This window comes from Cygnus atratus, chromosome 4 (assembly GCF_013377495.2).
Source record: "Cygnus atratus isolate AKBS03 ecotype Queensland, Australia chromosome 4, CAtr_DNAZoo_HiC_assembly, whole genome shotgun sequence".
Classification (NCBI taxonomy): domain Eukaryota; kingdom Metazoa; phylum Chordata; class Aves; order Anseriformes; family Anatidae; genus Cygnus; species Cygnus atratus.
The window spans coordinates 800759-820879 of NC_066365.1; the positions used below are offsets into that span (position 1 = coordinate 800759).

The window sequence follows — 20121 nt, forward strand, 5'->3', positions numbered from 1 at the left end:
ACACAATTGGAAGGAAATTGTCTGCCTTCACTGTTTAATCTTGCTGTGCCAGCACTGCAAAGGAATCATTAAGACTATTCCAATGAGACAAGGCATTTGTCTGCCATAATTTGCTGCAACCATGTTTATTAAAACGTACAAGGGACATGAAAATGCAAAAGCCTAGACAGCTCCTCAAACCTTTTCAAGGTATAACATATCTTCAGCTGAGGACTGAGACCCATGTGGTACATCAAGTTCTGCTTACACTTTCATGAGGATAATAAAGAAAGAAGCCCATAGAAAGTCCTAGGAGTAAGTCCAGATGTACACTTGAGAAGCAGAGCACAACTGTGTAAATTGCTCTTTGATCACAGTTAAAAAAAATAGCTAAAAAGAATTTCTGAGTCTGAGAGAATTCAGTGTACATTCCCAAAGCAAAATTTGGTTGATAAAAACTGTCATGAAACACAGGTAGTGTTTTTTAGTTAACTCTCATTGCAAAATGGATGCTTTTAAAAGTTTAACACTGTCTCCATCTCTGTTTCTGGCTTAGATTCTCTTGCCTCTGTTTGTGGATTGAGGTTACTACACCGCCGACAAAAGCGAATAATTGGTGGGAAAAATTCTTTACGGTAAATATTTGGTAAAGTAACATCATTTTCAACATAAAGCTTCTAGGACATCTATTTGCAATATGTTGTTTGCGTAACTTATGCTTTTACTGTAGGGTTTTTTTGGTTTGTCATGAGAAGCAGAAATACACTCAAAGCAAATTTGGTGGGAAATTCAAAAACGTTCATTGGTAAAATCTTGGAGTATTAGTTGAAAATCTGTAAATACTTATGGCTGTTTAGCTACTGGATTGGGTTAAATTTCTTACTTTCAAAATAGTCATTTCACTTATTTTCAGAGGATATCTTGATATCAGGATGTGAGCTATACTAAGAAAGCTATGAATATGGTACAAGGCTATAAATACTACCTATACTGAAAGAAGGTCTGGGTACGGTTCACTGCCTGATTTTCCTCCACAAAATGCACCTTTCTGATGAGGACACAGCTATAAAACCGAACAGTTAATTTCAAAAAAAGATCCTTTGTAAGTGGAGGGGATTCAAAGAACCATAACAATAGGAACCTAGAAAACATTTAAATGCAGTCATAGCAAATTAGGATTACTTACTTTAGTAGGAGACAAATGAGAATAATAAAGAGTGTATTGTATAGAAGAAGGAGGTTGAGAATTATTCTCAGAATACACATACAGAGGACACTGGATGAAATGAAAAGATGACAAGTAGTGGATTGCACAGTTAAGTCTAAGCAAGAAACTTGGTCTCATAATAAAGAAGCACAGAGACACAAGATGAAGCAAAAAAAGTGAGAGAAACCCAACCATACACTTAGAAATGCTTCAAAATCAAGAAAAAGAATGAGATCAGAAAAGGACTCATCGTCACAACAAAGCTCAAAAAGGAAGTGGATGCTTGCATATATACCAGAAATCCAAAGTTGTCTGAATTACCCCCAGTTTTGGAAACAGCAATTTAAACAGCAATTTTATTTATTTTTTTTTCAAAGTCTAACGTTTTATGCTTTTATGCCTTCTGGGAAGTAAATTTTTCCACCTTACTGACATTTAGCACTGGCAACTCTGAAATAGCATGCTGGTCTAGATGATCTTGGGCAGCTCCTGTACTCCAGCATACCTATTCAAATTGACAGTAGTCAGAAAATATTTGTTGCTTTTTCCTGATGTTGATGTTGCTTATGGAAGTATCCTTTTCTCTCCCTCTTCCTTCCTCTCAGATTGTGTATTTTGCTAATCTATTAAACTGGCAAAAAACAATCCATCCTGTCTTGATAGGCCTGCAATAATGCATCCCGAATCTACTATCCAGAACAGAAGATAACAGGCTGAACCAAGGTGTTAACCTATTACTTGTGTTTATACAGTTGCTTTAGACTTCTTGATCTGTAAGCTTCCTTTTTCAACCAGCTCAGGATCAACAAGGCAGATAGCAACTCAGACAGGAAAGCAGTCTGGGATACATTTTTCAAGAATTTCCCTTCTTTCCCTTCACCAGTTGATAGGAAATTTCTGGTTTGTTGACTTGGATAGTATTTGGTGAGGAATCCATAGAATTTATTTCTGGTACAATGAATGCAATCTGAGAAAGGAAAATTAAAATTATTCACAGTGGGAGGAAGTGCTCAGAGTGCTGGGTGTCCAAACAATCCATTAAGTAATCCCAACCATTGTTAAATGGAATTGTGGATGCTGCAGGAATTTAAAGGTATTCTCAACTGCTACTCAATACATACCATGATTCGTAAGGTCTGTCAGTCAAAGAAGCTTACATGGGATTTACAGTCAAGGTAACTGACAAGCTACCTTACCTTTCCGCTTTTGTACCCTGAAAGCAATGTCTGTGCTCTCTGCAGGGGTGGTTGGCCATGGCAGGTTGCCCTCCGACTGAAATCTTCTCATGGTGATGGAAGACTCTTGTGTGGTGCTACTCTCATTAGCAGCTGCTGGGTCCTCACTGCTGCACACTGCTTCAAAAGGTAGGTCTGTCTCCCTTTAGCAATGTAGTGCATTTTCAAACTACATCACATTTCTGGGTGTAGGCAAAATCATTCTGGTTCAAGCCCATTGAAAACTGTTCAAAAGAGTTCATCTTTGATTTAAAAAAAAAAACAAACAACTGACATCCTTTGCCCCCCGATAAAAACAAACAATAAAACAATTAATTGAAATATTCCAGGTGTCATCATCCAAGAGATTTATATTCAAAACTTCAGCATTTCCATGCAAAAGCATAGCCAATACTTCTGATATTTTAACAGATCTTTCTATTTCAACAAAACTGCAGCCTATGTCATTTAGCGTATAGCAAAGACAAATGAGCAAACATCGAACACAGGAACTTTTTTTTTTTTTTTTTTTGTAAATGATTGATGTTATTATAGTGACTAGTTGTATTAGTCCCCCCAAACTCTTTGTAGGGTAAAGCATTATTACGTATTTTGCAGAGTCTAATAGGAAAGGAAATCCGTAAACTGGACACTAGTGAGACTGAACAAGTTCTGCTCATTCTTCACAAATAGGCTGGAGCAACTGCCTTACTCTGTTATTTCACAGCACAAACAGAACTGTGTCTTTTGCAGCTATCTAAATAAAGATTGCATCCTCTTTAATAGAACTTCTTCAAACAAAGAAATAGTTGCCTAAGATGCTATGCTAGGATATTTTCCGACACTGGTATCTAGCAAACTATGCCCAATTCAGCTCCTTTCAACGTAGACTGCAACTGACACTCTGTTATAAATCACATCTGGTCTACTTGGTCTAACTTCTGCAGTTCTCAATATCAAACTATTACCTAGCTTTTCTAAATGTCTTTTCACATTTTTGCAGAAACATGTTTTGTTACTGATGATTTTCCTACTCGTTTTTTATTATATGCCCTTTTCAGTATTTTTGACATCAGAAATTCATTGCCATGAAGTTACTGTAGTAAAAAAAAACATCAACTTGCAAAGTAAGGAAGTTGGTGTAATATTTTAAGCTTTCAACAGCAATTATTTCACTGGAACTCCTGCAGAAGATTGCAGTACAGACTGGAATAAAAGTGTAGAAGAACTGCATTGCAGTTCTGAGGAAATTTGCTAAAATTGGCCTGAGTGGGCTGCAAATGTTTAACCTTTGGACTTTCGAGCCTTTCCTTTTGTACACTAGTAAGCAAAAAGAAGAGTCAGGCATATTTTTACTCAAGTGAATAGGAATCATTACCTTTGCTTAGTGCCAGATGCACTTCTTTTTGTTCTTATGGTTCATGAAAATCATGAAAGATTTTTCTTCGTAATATTTCAAGTTGAAATGGTCAAACAATAAAATTACTGCTTACTTCCACTGGTATTCCAGTTGTTTCTGTAGACCTACGAAAGCACTTCATCTGCTGTCATCAAAATTCATATAAAATGGCTTCATATTCATCTCTATAGTGATTACTAAGGATGCACCTTAAACTCTTGAGAAAGCCTTTGATTAGAGACTTGAAAACATGCCAGTCCTTTCTGTTGTTTTACCTCAAAGATCTTCTTCAAGCACAGGGAAGAAAGGGAGGTCACAGGAAGGCAGTTACTGTTTCTGTGTGCAAATCAAGATCTTAGCTACTCAGCTGTCCTCTTTATTAGAATGCTTTTACACATTTGATGATACAAGTTAGTTACTGCTGTGCCTGGAACTGTGTCCTTGCAGTTCCCACTCCCCAGAGAACACATCACCTGCTCTTCCCTATGGCTTGCTTATTTCACTGGGGCTACAAGTCATAACAATGTGCTGCCAAAAGCATGCTCATTTTGGATCCTTTCTTGAACACCAACATAAGGGGAAGCTGAGTGGCTGTTCATTCAGCCACTCAAGGGTCTGCAACAGGCTCTCCTAGAACTGTTCATTACATGTTTACACATTGTTTTACCCCTGATGTTGCATTTAAAATAGCACAACCTAAATCTAAGCATGTGGCTCTGGCAGACGATGGATGCACTACTGTTTACTGTAAAAGAGAGAAGACCCCTTTGGTTCTGAGCTGGCACTGGACAGACAGGACAGAACTTCCTAATGCTCTCAGAGTGATTTTCTTTAGGGCTAGGATAGGTTTCTAAGAGCTAACTATAGATCAAATGCCTTCTTCACATATTTGCCATGGACAGACAGGAGAAAGTCTAGTATACCATTTCCTATATCCTGGAAATCAGAGTACTGCTTAAATAACAAAAGTGACCTCAACTGTATTATAGATAAAAAATTAAATACTTAAATATTTTTTTTTTCGCATGATGGTAGAAATTGTTTGCCAGCAGTATAGAAGCATTACTAGTTTCTGTGATCTCATATATACAATTGAGATAGAAGGTTGTTTGAAGCTATTTTTCCTTTTACAACCCACCCATCTTATTAGCAAGATTTGTCCTGAGTGGTTCTGACAGCTACAGGGAATTTCCAGTCCTATACATGAAAAAATATTAACTTCGGATAATTAGAAATATGAGGCATGAAATAAAAATGAAATTAGAATGACCATGTCATTTTTAGAATAGCACTTACATGTGATTTGCTGCACAGAGCCAGAAGTGTATCTATAAATTATACGACAGTATTTTCAGTGACCTTTTGGAAATGTTTTTGGCAGATTATGTCAGGCAAAATATATTCAATGCTAACGACCTGGTACATTTGTATTCTAATATAGTAACACTCACATGTGTACCAAAACGCAGTAAAATATTACTTTCAAGTATTCAAAGACAGTATCTAGCAGTTCATTCTGGGGTATAGAATCCTACTTAAAATAGCTTTTAATTGCAACTAACAATGTTATAAACAATGACTAGCAAATATTATCAAGCCATTTAGTATTGTTAATTGGCAAAGAAACCCATAATTTTACTTATTTTATTGGGCTTAATTCTATCATTTAGATGCTTAAGTGGAATGTCATCACACAGTTATGAAATTTGAGTGGAAAAATATAACTGAAGGAGATTTCAATAACAAACCCATAACACTTCCACCTCCTATTTTAAGTGGGGGTTTTACATTAAAGTAAGTGAAAATAATACAAAGCCATTTTACTGCAATAGTAAGGGAAGTATTTCTGTGCCAGCTTCCTTTTTGTAATTTACTCTAGGGAAAATAGATCCTAGGAAGTTGGCTAACGCACCAGCTGAAGGTGTTTGTAATCTCACCCTGTGCAAGGAGTGACACCAGAGAAGCACTCACTCAGCTGCATAATCCACCCCAGTGCTATTACACACTTAGATGCCATGCATCACTTCTGTTCTGCAAATAGATTTTGTAACAGTGAAAGAAGACTGCTTAATACTGTGCACCCTGAGCATTCAGCTACCTGTCTCGCACTGCCCTCATCCACTTTGGAGGGGGGCACAGAGCTGTGCTGTCAGTTCTGCAGGTGGGTGTTTTATTCCCCTGCTACCTGAGTTTCACAGCGGACCAATGCATTCATCAGCTTACACAAGAAAATGAACTACCAGTGTCTGTCAGTTCCGTTTTCACAGTGTATTCAAACTGCCTTATATATCACAGTCACATGTCTTCGGTCAAAGAAGCAAGCACATTACGGGTACTGCCATGAAAAAAAGATGGCCAAAGCAACCAATACAGAGTCCAAAGCATAACTAGAGAAATAGTATTTCCCCCCTAATTTTTACTTTTATATATGAAAGTTTCTAACTTAGAATGTTAAAGCATTACTGAAAAGTATTTCTCATGGGCCAGGAAAACTTGCTTTGCAACTCTATCCATATGTAAACATGCTAAATTACACTTTGAATTATAGTTTCTAAAAATTCCCAGAAGTAACAATGAGCAAATATATAGAACCTATTCAGTACAAACTGGCACAGCAATATCCAAGGCATTTTACTGTAAAGATGCACAAGTTACTCACAAAAAATCCACTTTCACAGAAATAACACTAGAAAAAAAGCTGTGTGAAGTAATGCCTATACTATACAATATTTTACCTTACTGAAAATGCATAGCTTTCTCCTTTATAAAGGAAAGCCACATAGATGGCAAAAGGAAAAGAGAACAAGACGAAACTCACCCAAGGTTACAGAACAGATCACAGCACTGCTATAAAAAAAAGTGTTTTCAATCCAGTGCCAGATTATACTTTTACTGGCTCCCACATAATAGCTCAGAGTAATGATAATGTAAGGGTAGACTGATAAGAACATACTGTCTCAGAAAAGTATAGTGAGATTAGCCTTTTCTGATGTAATATATGTGGTAACAGGGACCTGAGAGGGGATTCATCAGTTTCAGAGCAGAAATTCCTGGCAGGTGGCAGATAGCAAGGATTTTGACAGATTATCTGTAGGGATGCAGAATTTAGGATTTCACTGACGTCATACTTCAGATGGCCAAATATGACCATACATATGACTCCAGAAGCTAGTTAAGACCTATCAACCTTTATTACTCTGAAAAAACTCCTTAAGAGCAAACAAAAGTAAAAACAATGTATCAGGTGCTAATTCCACTCCCATGGAATTTTGCCATATATTCTATCACAAAAAGAAATAACCGTGAGGCCTTAGTGACCTTTTAAAACGAAAAAAAAAAAAAAAAAAGAGACAGACTAATCTAGAAATGAGAAAGTGAGATCTAATGCAAGAGAGTGAGATACATTCGAGTGTTTTTTGTTTGGTTTCGGTTAAAGAAACTTACAAAAAAATACTTCCAGAAATTTCAAGGAGCTGGAGTCAGAATGCCTTTAAAATCAGAATCCAAGCTTCTGCCTTTTCTAATGTCTTATTCATGCTCTGATTTCTTAATGGAAATTCCTACTGAAAATTGATGCTGTGATAAATTATAAAATGGTAGGACAGTGATAAATTATAAAATGGTCAAAACAGAAAGATATTAGCAGTGTGACACATACAGAGCTTTTGTTCTTAAATATCTTTAAGGTAAACTTACTGAAACACAAATCTTTTGAGGTATTTTTTTTCAGGTAGGAAATAAACAATGTGTTTGGTTGAATACACAACTTATTTTTTTCTCATTCTCCCTCTGAGACGAAAATCAACACGAATACTTGTTCAACACTTCTGATAACATTAAAAATACTGCATTAGTCACAACTCTTCACTTCCAGCTGCTATACAGTTTTGATTTCCAACCAGAAATTTCAGTATATCTGAAGAGTGAACACTTCACACATACTACACAGGATGACCTGGCAAGTTTTTTTGTGGCAGACAAGTGACTTCATTTTTCCTACACAAGTAATCTTCAGATGAATAAATGTTTGGTCATAGCCTGCAGCCTTCTTTTCTTACAAGCCTAGAAGTGAAATTTTGCTCATACAATACCTGAGGGAGACATGCAGAATTTACAGAGAGAGCTCTGCAGGTAGCCATGGATGCAACCTGCAATTAGAAGAAATATTCCATGGTATGTTGTTCAGAAGCACTCTAATGTTCCTGCTTTGCCCACTATTCCTCAAGCAAGTTTTCCTACGCTATGGAGATCAGCACATTGCTGGAAGGTATTAAAAACAAGTGCAGCTTAGAAGGTGACTGAACATTGTGGGCTATTTCCTGCACATGTATTACAAATTTCCTGTTGAAGGCTATAAGGGAATGGGACAAGTCAAAGCAAAAATATTTGGGCAAGCTTAGCCAGATTTTAAAATAAATAAATACACTCAACACTACTCCCTTGATTGCGTTTTCCTGAGAAGGGCTGTGTGCCTTGTAATTCAAAATATCCAAAGGCATGCATAAAAAATTGTTATTTCAGCCATAGCAATCACCTCTAGAGTATTTACCATTCCGTCTTAAATGCTAAATAGATTGGGGTCATAATAACAAATCTGACTTACAGGCTTTCTGTGACTTTGAGAATAGGTGTTCATAATTCACATACACTTCATTTTCCTTAATATACCTTTAGTTAACCAAAGATGTTTTTATCAGGGTATCTGTCTCTAGAATTAAAAGAGCATTTTCCTTCCTCAAGATTTTTCACAGCCAACCTACAAAGAAAGCTAGCTTGAATACTGTTTTCATTTCAGTAATTATTCAGGGCATTACAATGATGTTAAGTACTCAACTTTTTGTTAGAATCACTGGCAGTTTGTATTACCCTTATTATATACATTTATAACGCACACTTTGCTTGCACCTTTGAAGTTAAGTGCCAGTCAAAGCAAATGGCTGTAAGAAATCGAGCACATGTAAATATACAGAAAGGAACATCAGCTAATCTGGAAAGCCAGGAAAAGTTAGAAGGTACTCTTTAGGAGACACTTGAACTTCAATCTAAGTATCTGACATAACAGTTTTGCTTGTAAAAAAAAACAATAATGTTGGTATTGCTATATGTGAGCAATAAAGACACTGATCAAATCTGACTTTGCATGAGCAAGCCCTATTTGCTTTATTCTCAATTTCAGATATGGCAATAACACTCGGAACTATGCCGTGCGAGTGGGAGATTATCATACGCTGGTACCAGAAGAGTACGAGGAAGAAATCGGAGTCCAGCAGATTGTGATGCATAAAGAGTACAGGCCTGACAGCAGCGACTATGACATTGCACTGGTGAGGCTACAGGGCCCGGAGGAACAGTGTGCCAGATTCAGTACCCATGTCTTACCTGCCTGCCTGCCCTTACGGAGAGAGAGACCACAGAAAACTGCTCCTAGCTGTTACATCACAGGATGGGGTGACACAGGTAAAAGTGTTTTAATGATTTCCACCCTCTGATCTCGCTACCTGAGGCTGCTTACTGAAAAAAAGGAAATTGAATACTTGAAGCGAGGAAATGCTAAAAAGTAACAATTTTACAGAAATATTTTCTCTCCTGGTCCTGAAACAGGAAGGACAACACTTTGTTTAATGAATTTAGTTTGTGCTTGAGAAGTGGTGATTAACCATGTCATACAAAACAGTTGGAATGATGGCCTCATTAAGATTGACAAGCATGAAGGAAAAGCTTATTTGCTGCCTGGCACACCCTGAATAGCAGCATATCACCTCCCTCTGCCTCAGAACGTAACTAGCAGCTCTAATATATTTAAGGTTTTTAGGTGAGTACAAGAGATACTTGAGAAAGGTTATCTAAATTACTCTGCTTCAATGGAAGCAGGGATAGAAAATAAATACGTAGTAGAATTTCAAGTAACATTTTTAGTCTCTCTTGTTACCATTGACATTTTTAATCAGCAGTTGGATTTATATGAGAAAAGATCTTGCCAAATCTTGAGAGCCTCAATACAACCTGCAATCCAGGTTTCTGGAATAAACTAGCTAGTCACTTTTAAGGTCAGTACAAGATTATTATTCAAGGGTCTTTCTCCTTTAAATATTTTACAAGTTAATAAACACGCTTTACTGTCATGTTTTTGTGAGGTTGAATACAGTGCAAGAGAGCAACCACACTTGATGCTTTGTTCCAATCATTCACTCGAACTGGCAGAGGCAAGGCCAAGTATCAGTTCTTCCTCTTTATACGCATCAAACTGTATGCACAGATGTCTAGGTCAGGGTACTAAAAGTAAGGAGATAAACTTCTAGGTCTGTTTTTTTTCTTTTCTTTTTTTTTTCTTTTCTAAGAACAATTGCTAATTCATTGCTTAGCTCTTGTCTAGGCATTTTACATGATTCATTGAAAGTTCTGCAGTATTGTTTAGTTAGGGCATCTATTTAAGAAAACATTAGCTGTTGCAATAATTGCCTCTAATTATGGTAAATTATTACATAATTGCAGTGCTTCAGCTGAAATTTCACTCTCACTATATGAGTCATACTTAAGTCACAAACACTACGATTTTACCTTAGGAAAAAAAACTTCCCACTAGCTTTAGTTTCCCATGTTTCCAACTGAAAAAAGGTGCAAACTAGAGAAAAAAAATAGATTCCCCAACGAAGTTTTAAAGCATATATTCTAGAAGTCACAAAAAGTGGGTTTATAACACAACAAATTCGAACCTTGGAAGGATCCAGTGAGATTTACATGAGGTGTAAAGCTACATCTTAAACTCTGAGCTTTAAAAAAAAAGTGTTTTTCTATATTTACAATCTTGTATGTAACGCACAATTTTTTTCAATACTTATTTTCAGTACACTTAATGCCGAAACAGTGAAAAGGATTGACAGCATAAATTGGATTCAATGCTATTTATGTTTCTGAGACAAAGCATCATATTGAGACAGTAACTTGAGTCCTCTTTTCAGGAAGGGCTTATTCAAGAACATTACAACAAGCTGCCATCCCCTTACTTCCCAAGAGGGTATGTGAAGAGCGTTATAAAAGGAGATTCACGGGAAGAATGCTCTGTGCTGGAAACGTCCAGGAACAGAAACGTGTTGACAGCTGTCAAGGAGACAGCGGCGGACCGCTGATGTGCGAACGCCCAGGGGAAAGCTGGGTCGTGTATGGTGTGACCTCCTGGGGCTATGGCTGCGGAGTGAAAGATTCTCCAGGTGTCTACACCAAAGTTTCATCTTTTGTCCCCTGGATAAAAAGCGTGACCAAACTATGAATGTCCTTAATCAAAACCAAACTTGACCAACAAAGTTTGAGGCAGGACAGCTTGAGCAGCACTGTGCACACAGCTGGGGCCCATAGTGGGTGGAAACACACATTTTCCTGATTCACATGGTGGTTTTTTTTTTTTGTTAAATCCAAGCTGTATACACACAACCTTTCCAGTCAGGGATTACTATGCAAACAAAATCCTTCTGTTTTGAGGAAGTTTATATTGCATGAACAAGTTACCATGCACCTAAGATAAGTGGAAAAGTGACCTCCAGCTTAGAATAATGTTGGAGCAGGCCAGCTGGAGAGGTCCCTTTCAGACTCGCTGTTCACAGGAAGCTCCGAGCTATTTATGCTACAAGCTTTTCTGGAACTAATTACAGATCTCAAAGTTCATTTTCAGTCTAGTTTATTTCATCAGTTCTTGACTGCTTTCTTATTATTCCTATGATCTTACACTCAGCTTTCTGGTTTTGACTCATGTTTCATTAGCTGATGAGACCATGAACAGGGTGATTCTTGGTAAGCAATTCTATATATTAAATGTTAGAAGGAAAGTAAGTGTCAATAATCAGATGCCCAGCTAGCCTGATAAACATTGTTACAGCTTACTTCATAAAGCACATTCCCAAGTGAAGTAGGTAGTATGCTGGAAGGTAGTTTCCCTGCAAAGCTTCCCTACACAGCTGTAAGAGTGAGATCAAATACTGGAGGTGTTCAGATAATGCCTATCTGAAAAGGTCTATGAAGTCTTAAACTACTGTTTTCTACAGTAGTTTGTAGAAATAGTAGTTTGTACAATACAGTAGTTTGTATAATACTTTGACAACACTCACGTTTAGGTGCAATACTGTTTCAGATTGGTCTCATAGGAAAAGTGAGAATTATCTGAAATCAGTAACTGCAAAAGTCTTTTTATTTTTTATCCAGTAACTGCTCAAATTCGTCATAGTAATTTATGATACTACATGAAGAACTAGTTGTCATATGTTCTCTAATGCCCTCTTATATTCTAAATATCATTTAGCAATACCTATGAGCTACAGTTTTCAGTGACTTATAAAGTATTTATGTACCTTGATTCTCTGTGTTAATTCCTTTCACAAATACTTTCCCCATGCTAAGAAAACCTTAATGGTTTATTATAAAAATGCACCAATAAGAAGTGACTCCAATGTCAAGACAAAAATTAAACAACTTACTATCTTTTTTAGAAAGGGCCGCCTCCTTAAACTTACAATCACAGAATCATTTGGGTTGGACAAGACCTTTGAGATCATCAACTCCAACCACGAACCTGACCTACTGAGTCCCACCACCAAACCATTTCCCTTCATTCCACGTCCACATGGCTCTTAAATACCTCTAGGGATGGGCACTCCCCCACTTCCCTGGGCAGCCCCACCCAACACCTGACTGCCTTCTCTGTGCAAGAATTCTTCCTAATGTCCAATCCAGTATTATCACAGAGAACAGAGGAAGCAAATACCATTTTAGTGCAACACTAATTGGGATCAGTCTTTCAAACAGTTTGCCTGAGACTGACTCCAGTCAACAGTAAACCATGAAAGTCCATACTACATCTGTAAGCTCTAAGGCCAACTGGACTGCCTCTAAGTGTACTCTGCATAGTATGTTTTTAACAAACAACCTTCTTAACATGACGAAAGGAAAGCTGTGGGCCGTGAAACACCCCAGTGAGACAAGTGTGGCAGATGTGTGTCACCACATAGTGACTGTACAAACTGTGACTACCAGTTACTGTTCTCCTGTGTTTCCTTTCCCCAGTCACTCAAGCTGTGACAGTATTGTGTGGCCTTTTGTGAACAAAGTAGGATGCTTGTATTCGTATTGTAAGTGGGCATTCATTCATTTCTGTATGCTTCTATGTCTCTCTGCTGTTGTAACAATATCCAAGACAACTTGATTTGCATACAAAAAGTGGCAACACTATTGCAGGTGATTGCATACTTGACCCTCAATTTCTCTCCGACCTCAAATTTAGTCTTCAACTAGCTTAAATGTCTTGTTGGAACTGGTGCTAAAATAGTATATATGAGGTGCTTTTATATTTTAGTTTTCTCTAATTCTGCACTATTGGATTGGTGTGAAGTATATTATTTAAAAACCTACCATAAAATTATAGTACTATGATCACCTACTGGTAGACCTATGTGAAAGACTGCTAGTCAACTTCAGAACCATTGATGTTCTTATTTCTACACAGCCCTTTTAACGAGGACGTAAATCTGTCAAAAGGTAACTACCTGTACCATCAAAGTCTTCCTATAAAAGACCCATTATTTTGAGACTTGTGGTGAAATAGACTATGTAGTGCAATACATGTGTGATGCACAGGGGAAATCATTTTAAAAGTTGCACAACAGAAGTACAATACAGAGAAGAAATTGCATACTAAATGGAGTAAACATTTAGTACTGTAGTTCATTAGTTTTTCTCTTTTAATAGAATGCTTTAATAATTAGAATTTAAAATGTTGCACTACAGTTTCCATGCAAACAGCATGCCTTTTTTAGTTTCTAAAGAAAGTGAAATTGTCTTTATGTTATGCCATTCTCATTTTTGTTCAGTGAGCCTGACGATGTAAACGTACGCAATAAAAACCGCCACACTGACTAGAACTTCTATACATAATGTACAAGCAGACGCTGCAGGGACATCAGCTGGGTAAACTGTGTGTCAGTTTTCGTAAATGAAGAAGGCTGCTCTTGAAAATACTGAAAAAGCATCTAAGCCTGAGGACATTTTCTTAGGGATGAAAGTTTGTCCTGTACCACGGAATTCCTAGTGCTTGGTGTGCTTTAATTTAGACCAGTTAGGCTGTCATGAACAAGTCTAGCCTACACTATTAAGAACATTTAAGAATTTGTTGACTCTTGCTGCACTCCCCTTTATTTAACTTTTTAGTACATACATGGCTGTGGAGGTTTTGTTGTTAAAGCAGGCTGATCACATTGCTTACAGTAGCATAAACTAAGAAAACACTTGTCACTTCTATTACTGGATTACATGACCATCTTAAACAGTGTGTAATTCATCTAATTTCCACAACATCAAAGATCTATAGTTAGATGTAGTCCCTCTGAACTTCCTAAGTTTTTGTCTATCTTCCTGAGAAGAAACATCAGAATCAAAGAACAGGGAAGCATTACTGGCACTGACACACAAACTCATTTAAAATACATTTTGAGCCTCAACAACTCTCTAAAGTATAGGGCATGGTACATGTAAGCACTGAACCACAGATAAACCAAGATCCCATTTCTGGGCATCATATACAGAATATCTACAACCTCAGCTGTCTTATTTCTGGAAAAAAAATAACCACAGCACCATAATGGCTTATATTTAACAAGAAGTCAGTCCTGAATAAATACTCTCTATCCTTTTTTGGTGTTAGAACAGGACTTTCATACTTTCAAGTGCTACAATATTTATAGTCAAAAAAAAAATTTAATGCTGTTACGATTTCAGATTTGCAATTACAGAACATCACTTACCATGTTAGAAAGCTAAAACAATTATGCTGATGTAGCAGATAGGAGAGCAAGAAACTCTGCAGGAAATCAGTAAGCTAGTGGTAATAAAAAAGATGGATTTTTTTTTTTGTACTGGGTAACAGCACATGCAGTTAGCTGAGGTATTAAGACACCGGACCTACCTCATCCAAACTATATACCTGCTCACATGCAGCAATTCCTATTCCATTTATTTTCCATAGAAAACAGAAACTGATCACAATTTCCTGCAAACCTAACAAAGCAAGGATGAACAAATTCAAAAAGAAGCTGCTATTTACCTCTGTAGAAGTGCAAAGGAAAAAGACTGGGTTGGGTACAAGGTAGAGAGGTATGAGCTGCTGGATGTAACTGCAGATGGAGCAGGGTGCAAAAAGTAAGTAGCATCTATGAAGGTAAGAGCTAAAATGCAAGATGAATGGATGGGAAAAATAGAAAAACAGTTGTTTGGGAATTAAATTTTACGAGAAATCCTGAAAAACAAACCATCCTAAACCACAGAGAAAGGAAAAAGCTGCTTCGTGTAAGAATACCTCTGTCATTACTTGAGTAACGAAGGAAAACAGATTTTAACTACCCTCTGTGCAGGGGACTGCATGCTCATGGAAAGTTTCTATCACTGGAAAGGCTACATAATCTCTCTAAGAGCTCTCACAAGAGATACTTGCAACAAACATCGGAGTTCAAACTCTTCTATTTGACCATAACCCTGAAAAAAAAAATCCTCTCTTGATTGAAACCCACTGTGTAAATGCTAAACATACAGCAAAGGAGCTCCAAATTAGATGTTCACAGATCTGACCTGGAGGCCAGGTGAATCTATCAGACTTGTTACTTCAGCCTGTGGCCTGCCTGCCACAACCTGTTCCCAAGAATCTTAAAGCTACTTCCCCCCTGATGATGAGACTCAGGTGGAAATACCAGTGACTTGTGATTTGGCTCCCAGAGGGAACTGACAGGAGAGCTGCATGGCCCTCCTGTGACTTACAAGCACTAATGCAAAAAGATCCTCAGTTACAGGAGCCAGAGAGATTGGACAGTTGGTTTTCAAAGGGCAACTTATTAAAAAATAACTTATTATACACTGAAACTGATGAAACATTCATCAAAAAGGCAGCTATTGCCTGGTAAGAGTGGATATGAACATTGAAGGGCTTTGGGATAACACACAGACAGCCACGAGCATACCATAGCTAAAGGCTGCCACCAGAAGGCCTAAACTTCTCAGCACTTCAGCAAACTTGAAAGAAAATGCTTCTCTGCAGGCCTCCATGTCATTTTCTTGCATTTTGTACTCTTTATTAATACTGTTTAATGCCTTCCACATCCCTGGAGAAACTGATCTCCAACCCTACTCCTGCTTCTTCCTATTTTGTTTGCCTACATCTGGCTTTTTCCATGGAATCAAAGCCAGTCACAGAAAACAGACCTCAAAACCTGAGCAAACCACTTTGCATGAGGGGTCCCTGACAGACCAGCCATCCCAACTGCACCTGGGGCTGTAGCACCTTGCTGCCCTCACCTCGTCCTAGGCATAGCCGCAGCCCCCTCTTGGCCACCAGCAACCTATCATTTTCTTGTTTAAGATAATCAAATAACTGCCCTTTTAGAACAGCTTGGCTAGCTTCTTTTAGGAAAGCACTCGTTACTGCAGAAGTCCACTTTCAGAGAAGAGGAAATTCACAGTACATGCTCATGATTGTCAGCTACCAGGTTTGGCAGGCATAGTTTTGGAATCCTACATAGGAAGAAACATTATATGATAGGGTTGTATACAGGGCTGCTTGAAAGGGAAGTAATCACACACCACCAATTAAACAGGTGTAGTAACAGAATACACATTCAGTTTTATTTTGTCATCAGCGGCAGTACTAAAAAAAAGTTTCCTATGACGACAGCTCCCTGGTCTCCCTACCAGACTTTCCTATTCCAAAGCTTCACTAACAGTCATTTCCTGAGATCTAATCCATGTTGTAATTTAAATCTGCAACTCCCCTTGCATCCACTTCAAATAGGATTTTTACTCCCTCAGTCATCAACTACACTGGATTTACTGCAGTGCCTACCTGATCTCAGTTCTAGCTTGATGTCCTCCCCCCCCGCCCCAATCGTTTCCCAGTTCTTTCAGAGCCATCCACTTCAATTTTTCAGTTTGGAATGATTTGCAAAGGATTTCCTTACTAAGAAAGATATTCCACAGGAAGTTCTGACCAGCAGAGAACTGCTATTATCTATGACTAAGTTTGCTTACACATTTCGGAAGTGAAAGCTTGATCTTGTCCCATTCTTTAAAACACATTAGGTAAAACATCCCTCAACAACTAAAACTGAGAAATCAGTTATGTTCAAAATCACTCTTCCTCCCCTGCAGCAGTAATGTCTGATTAAGACCATGTGGTTTGTGGAATGGCTCCCAGACAGTATCAGTCAGCCAACACTTTGGCCAGAAACCACACAGAGCTGCAAATACGAGGCCCAGCTACCAAAAGGTGTATCCACAGAGTCATGAGTACATTTGAGCCAGAGTACATTTGGCCATGCATCAGTGATTCCCAAGTTCATGTGCAAGACTAGTCTTTGTTATCAGTACACTTGTAAGGAAGAAGTGACACTTTCAGCGTAACTCAATGTCTTTTTATTGACTCATTAATACATTTGAATGCTTCACAATAGCATATATCGAAATGAAGACTGTGGATATTCACGTGCATTTTCTAGACTTCCCAAACTTACCTTTGTCTTTTGGACTACACGTATACTCCTTGAGACCTTTCTAAGGCAGTTTATTTAGCAGCAGAAAAGCAGCCACCGAAGGCGCACATCATCAGATTTAAGAATATTGCAGTGTGGTCAGCCACGTGACAGCATAGCCACTGAACAACTGAGAGATTGTAATAGCTTAAAATTTAGAGATGGCCCTGAGGCAGGAGCAGACAGATTTTGGAAGGCAGCACAGAAAAATAATAGCTGTCCTGTCCCAATTGCTCATAGGGTAGTTTGTGATTCACCCACAGTGAGATGAAAACACAAACAAGGTCAAATGTTGTCTACCAGATTTCTTTTATATGTGGATCAAAAGAGAAGCAAGAGTTAAGAAAGAAGGAATAGAGAAAGTATGGAAATATAAGTAAAGGGATCTTACAGATTGCAAGAGACGGTCACCACCATGGATCCAGTAGCATCCCATTGGTCTGCTGTCTTCAGTGGTTTGGTGGGGAGGGTCCCTAATGTCTTGCAAAAGTACTGTCTCATAGTGTTCCCTTGTGGTTTTTCCCATCTGGTTTCCAGGGTAATGGCACATAGCCAGTTCATCACCATGCATAATCTTGCTAGACCAGACACCACACACAGTAACCATGTGTATTTACGATTGGTCAAGACCGCTCTTACCAGGCGGGGAAACCTCTGCTATCACATGGTTAGCATGTGCTGTACAACCATCTTCCTCCTGTCCACACATGGTACTGCCCTTCATCAGGGGTCCTCAGTGGTTGTGCACCCCCATAAGGGTAGGTGAACGTAAGTTAACCTGACCAATGTGCCTGCGCACTTGCTTGTTATGCTGGTAGTTTTTGTTAAGCAATTTCCTGTTCCTCCGTAAGTTTTGTTTTGTGGTCCATGCGTTCCAGTCTGTTTGGGCACCAGACAATCAGAAAGATGTGTTTGCCACATGGACAGGCAGGTCTACATTGCTAAATGGGAAACACTGCGAACAGTGTTTGAGACAGAGCTGCAAGAGTCAAGGCTAATTTCAAGCACATTAAGCTACATCCCAGGTTCTCTGTGCTCTTTGTAAAGAGCAGAGAGAGACTGCAGAACGTCTAGGCTGTAGGTTTCAACTTAATTAGAAAAGCTCATTTATGTCTGAAGTGAAATTAAGACCTAGCCTAAAAGTAGAATTTGCCTGCTCTGTTTGACAACCAGAAATACTACTGCTTGCAAAGAGCATTAATTCTGGAAGCTCAGACACATCCACCCTTCAGCTAAGTAAAAATCTGAAATTCTAGTCACAACTACTCCAAAAATACACGTGTTGAATTTAGCCCCATCTTCTTCTGTCATCACAACATAAGAATGTTTTTCCCCTGTAAAAACAAGTTTGAGGTAATTTAATATTGCTACTGAAAACACACAAGACAGAAAACATTACCGAACAGTACAATGCCTTCCTAGGAGGAGTTGTAATCTGCTCTGAAACAAAACTATTAAAATCAACTAGACACCTCTCCCTGCTCCGGCAATTCCAGATCACTCTAAGCACTCACTTCACTAAATTAGCAATGTGAAGATCAGAAAAGATATGCCCCATGCACAGACAGCTCCTAGAAATCTGTGGGTTCCGATAACTCTAATTTAGCAGGCAAAAGTTATGACAATACCAGTTTTTAATCACAACCCACTATTCCCAGTACTCCTAATGTATCTATACCCAAGCCCAATTCTTAGAAATGCACACTTTTGCTCTTGGTTATGTTTTTCTGTCAGTAAAAGATGAGCATCCACACACGAGTCAAGTATGGCTTAAAAAACAGAATAAATCAAAATCAAAGTAAATAAAAATCAAGCCTATACCTTGATTTCAGTGCGGATCAGTCAAGTCTCTACTAGTTTCGTATAGCGATTAAACTGCAAAGTGGTATGAGGGTATTATTTCTGCTCAAAACCTCCCTTCTAAGAACTGATGAAAGCACGTACCCAGCCACGTGGCTTTTCGGCGGGAAGAGGAACTTCAATGGCGTCTCTGCACTTCCGGCCTCTGGGCCAACAAAGAAACCTTTAAAAAAAAGGGTATAAAGACTCGTTTAAAGCCCGAGTTCCGACCACTTAAGGGAAAACTGAACAAGTCAAATGACCGCCAACCCACCGCGCCGCGCCCTCCGCCGGGCTCGCCGTGTTCCTCGCTACAGTCAACGACTGCTACCAACGCGCTGGTAGGAGCTTTGCCAATTAGCAAGGAGCTGCTCTTCCATGCCTAGGAAGGGGGACAGCCACGGGCGGCAGCCCCCATGGAGACATGGAGCGCACCCTGCCCCCCCGCCGCCATTTTCCCCCCCGCCGCCATTTTCCCCTCAGGCGCCCCTCACCTGGCGCCCGCTCCCCTCACGGGGGGCGCGAGGCCCAACGGCTGCGCCAGCGTGAGCCTCAACCACCGCCCCGTGCGCCCACCAACGGTCGGCTGCCGAGTGCGCGGCACCAGACAAAGGAAGAGGCGGCGGGGGCGGGGGGCGGCTCTGGGACGTCCCTCCGTCCCTCTGCCTGCCCCCCGTGAGGGGAGCGGCTGGCAGACGCGCCCACAAGAAGGCGGTGCCTGCTCACAACGAACGTGGAAGAAGGCGCTGAGGAATGGCGGGTTTAAAACGCTTCCAGTCTGGAAATCGCTTGGGCAGTAACATAAGAAATAATGGCAGGCCGGTTCTGTCAGGAACCGTGCGGCAGGCGAATAGAAGTTGGTTCAGGGCTGGGGCTGCCGGGTTGCTTGGCCTCAGTTGTGTGCCAGGGTATGGAAACACCACCAGCTCG

The 20121-nt window shown here is 39.2% G+C and overlaps 1 protein-coding gene, 1 long non-coding RNA gene and 1 other non-coding gene across 10 annotated transcripts in view; 1 reads left to right on the forward strand and 2 right to left on the reverse strand.

Moving 5' to 3' along the window:
• Nucleotides 1-12143, forward strand: part of PRSS12 (serine protease 12) — a 39099-nt gene extending 26956 nt beyond the window's left edge. Inside the window, exons 10-13 of the mRNA XM_035540587.1 lie at nt 536-614; nt 2428-2550; nt 8976-9256; nt 10759-12143. Coding sequence (XP_035396480.1) covers nt 536-614; nt 2428-2550; nt 8976-9256; nt 10759-11066 — 791 coding nt within the window. The 3' untranslated portion in view covers nt 11067-12143. The remainder of the gene's footprint in view (nt 1-535; nt 615-2427; nt 2551-8975; nt 9257-10758) is intronic.
• The window catches only part of LOC118245045 (uncharacterized), a 66009-nt gene extending 46141 nt beyond the window's left edge, over nt 1-19868 (reverse strand). For 2 of the 8 annotated variants that reach the window (XR_004777742.2, XR_007708255.1), the window contains exons 1-3: nt 19686-19868; nt 19297-19375; nt 17744-18686 (exon numbers count right to left, since the gene is read on the reverse strand). This is a non-coding gene — a long non-coding RNA (uncharacterized LOC118245045). Of the gene's footprint in view, nt 1-2382; nt 2646-17743; nt 18687-19173; nt 19376-19685 lie in introns of all 8 variants that reach the window. The other 6 variants (XR_004777745.2, XR_007708254.1, XR_004777744.2 and 3 more) reach the window with 6 other exon arrangements.
• Nucleotides 19491-19621, reverse strand: LOC118247886 (small nucleolar RNA SNORA24). Its single transcript, XR_004778607.1, has one exon. It is a non-coding gene; the product is annotated as a small nucleolar RNA SNORA24 (small nucleolar RNA).
• Nucleotides 19869-20121: the final 253 nt, after the last annotated feature.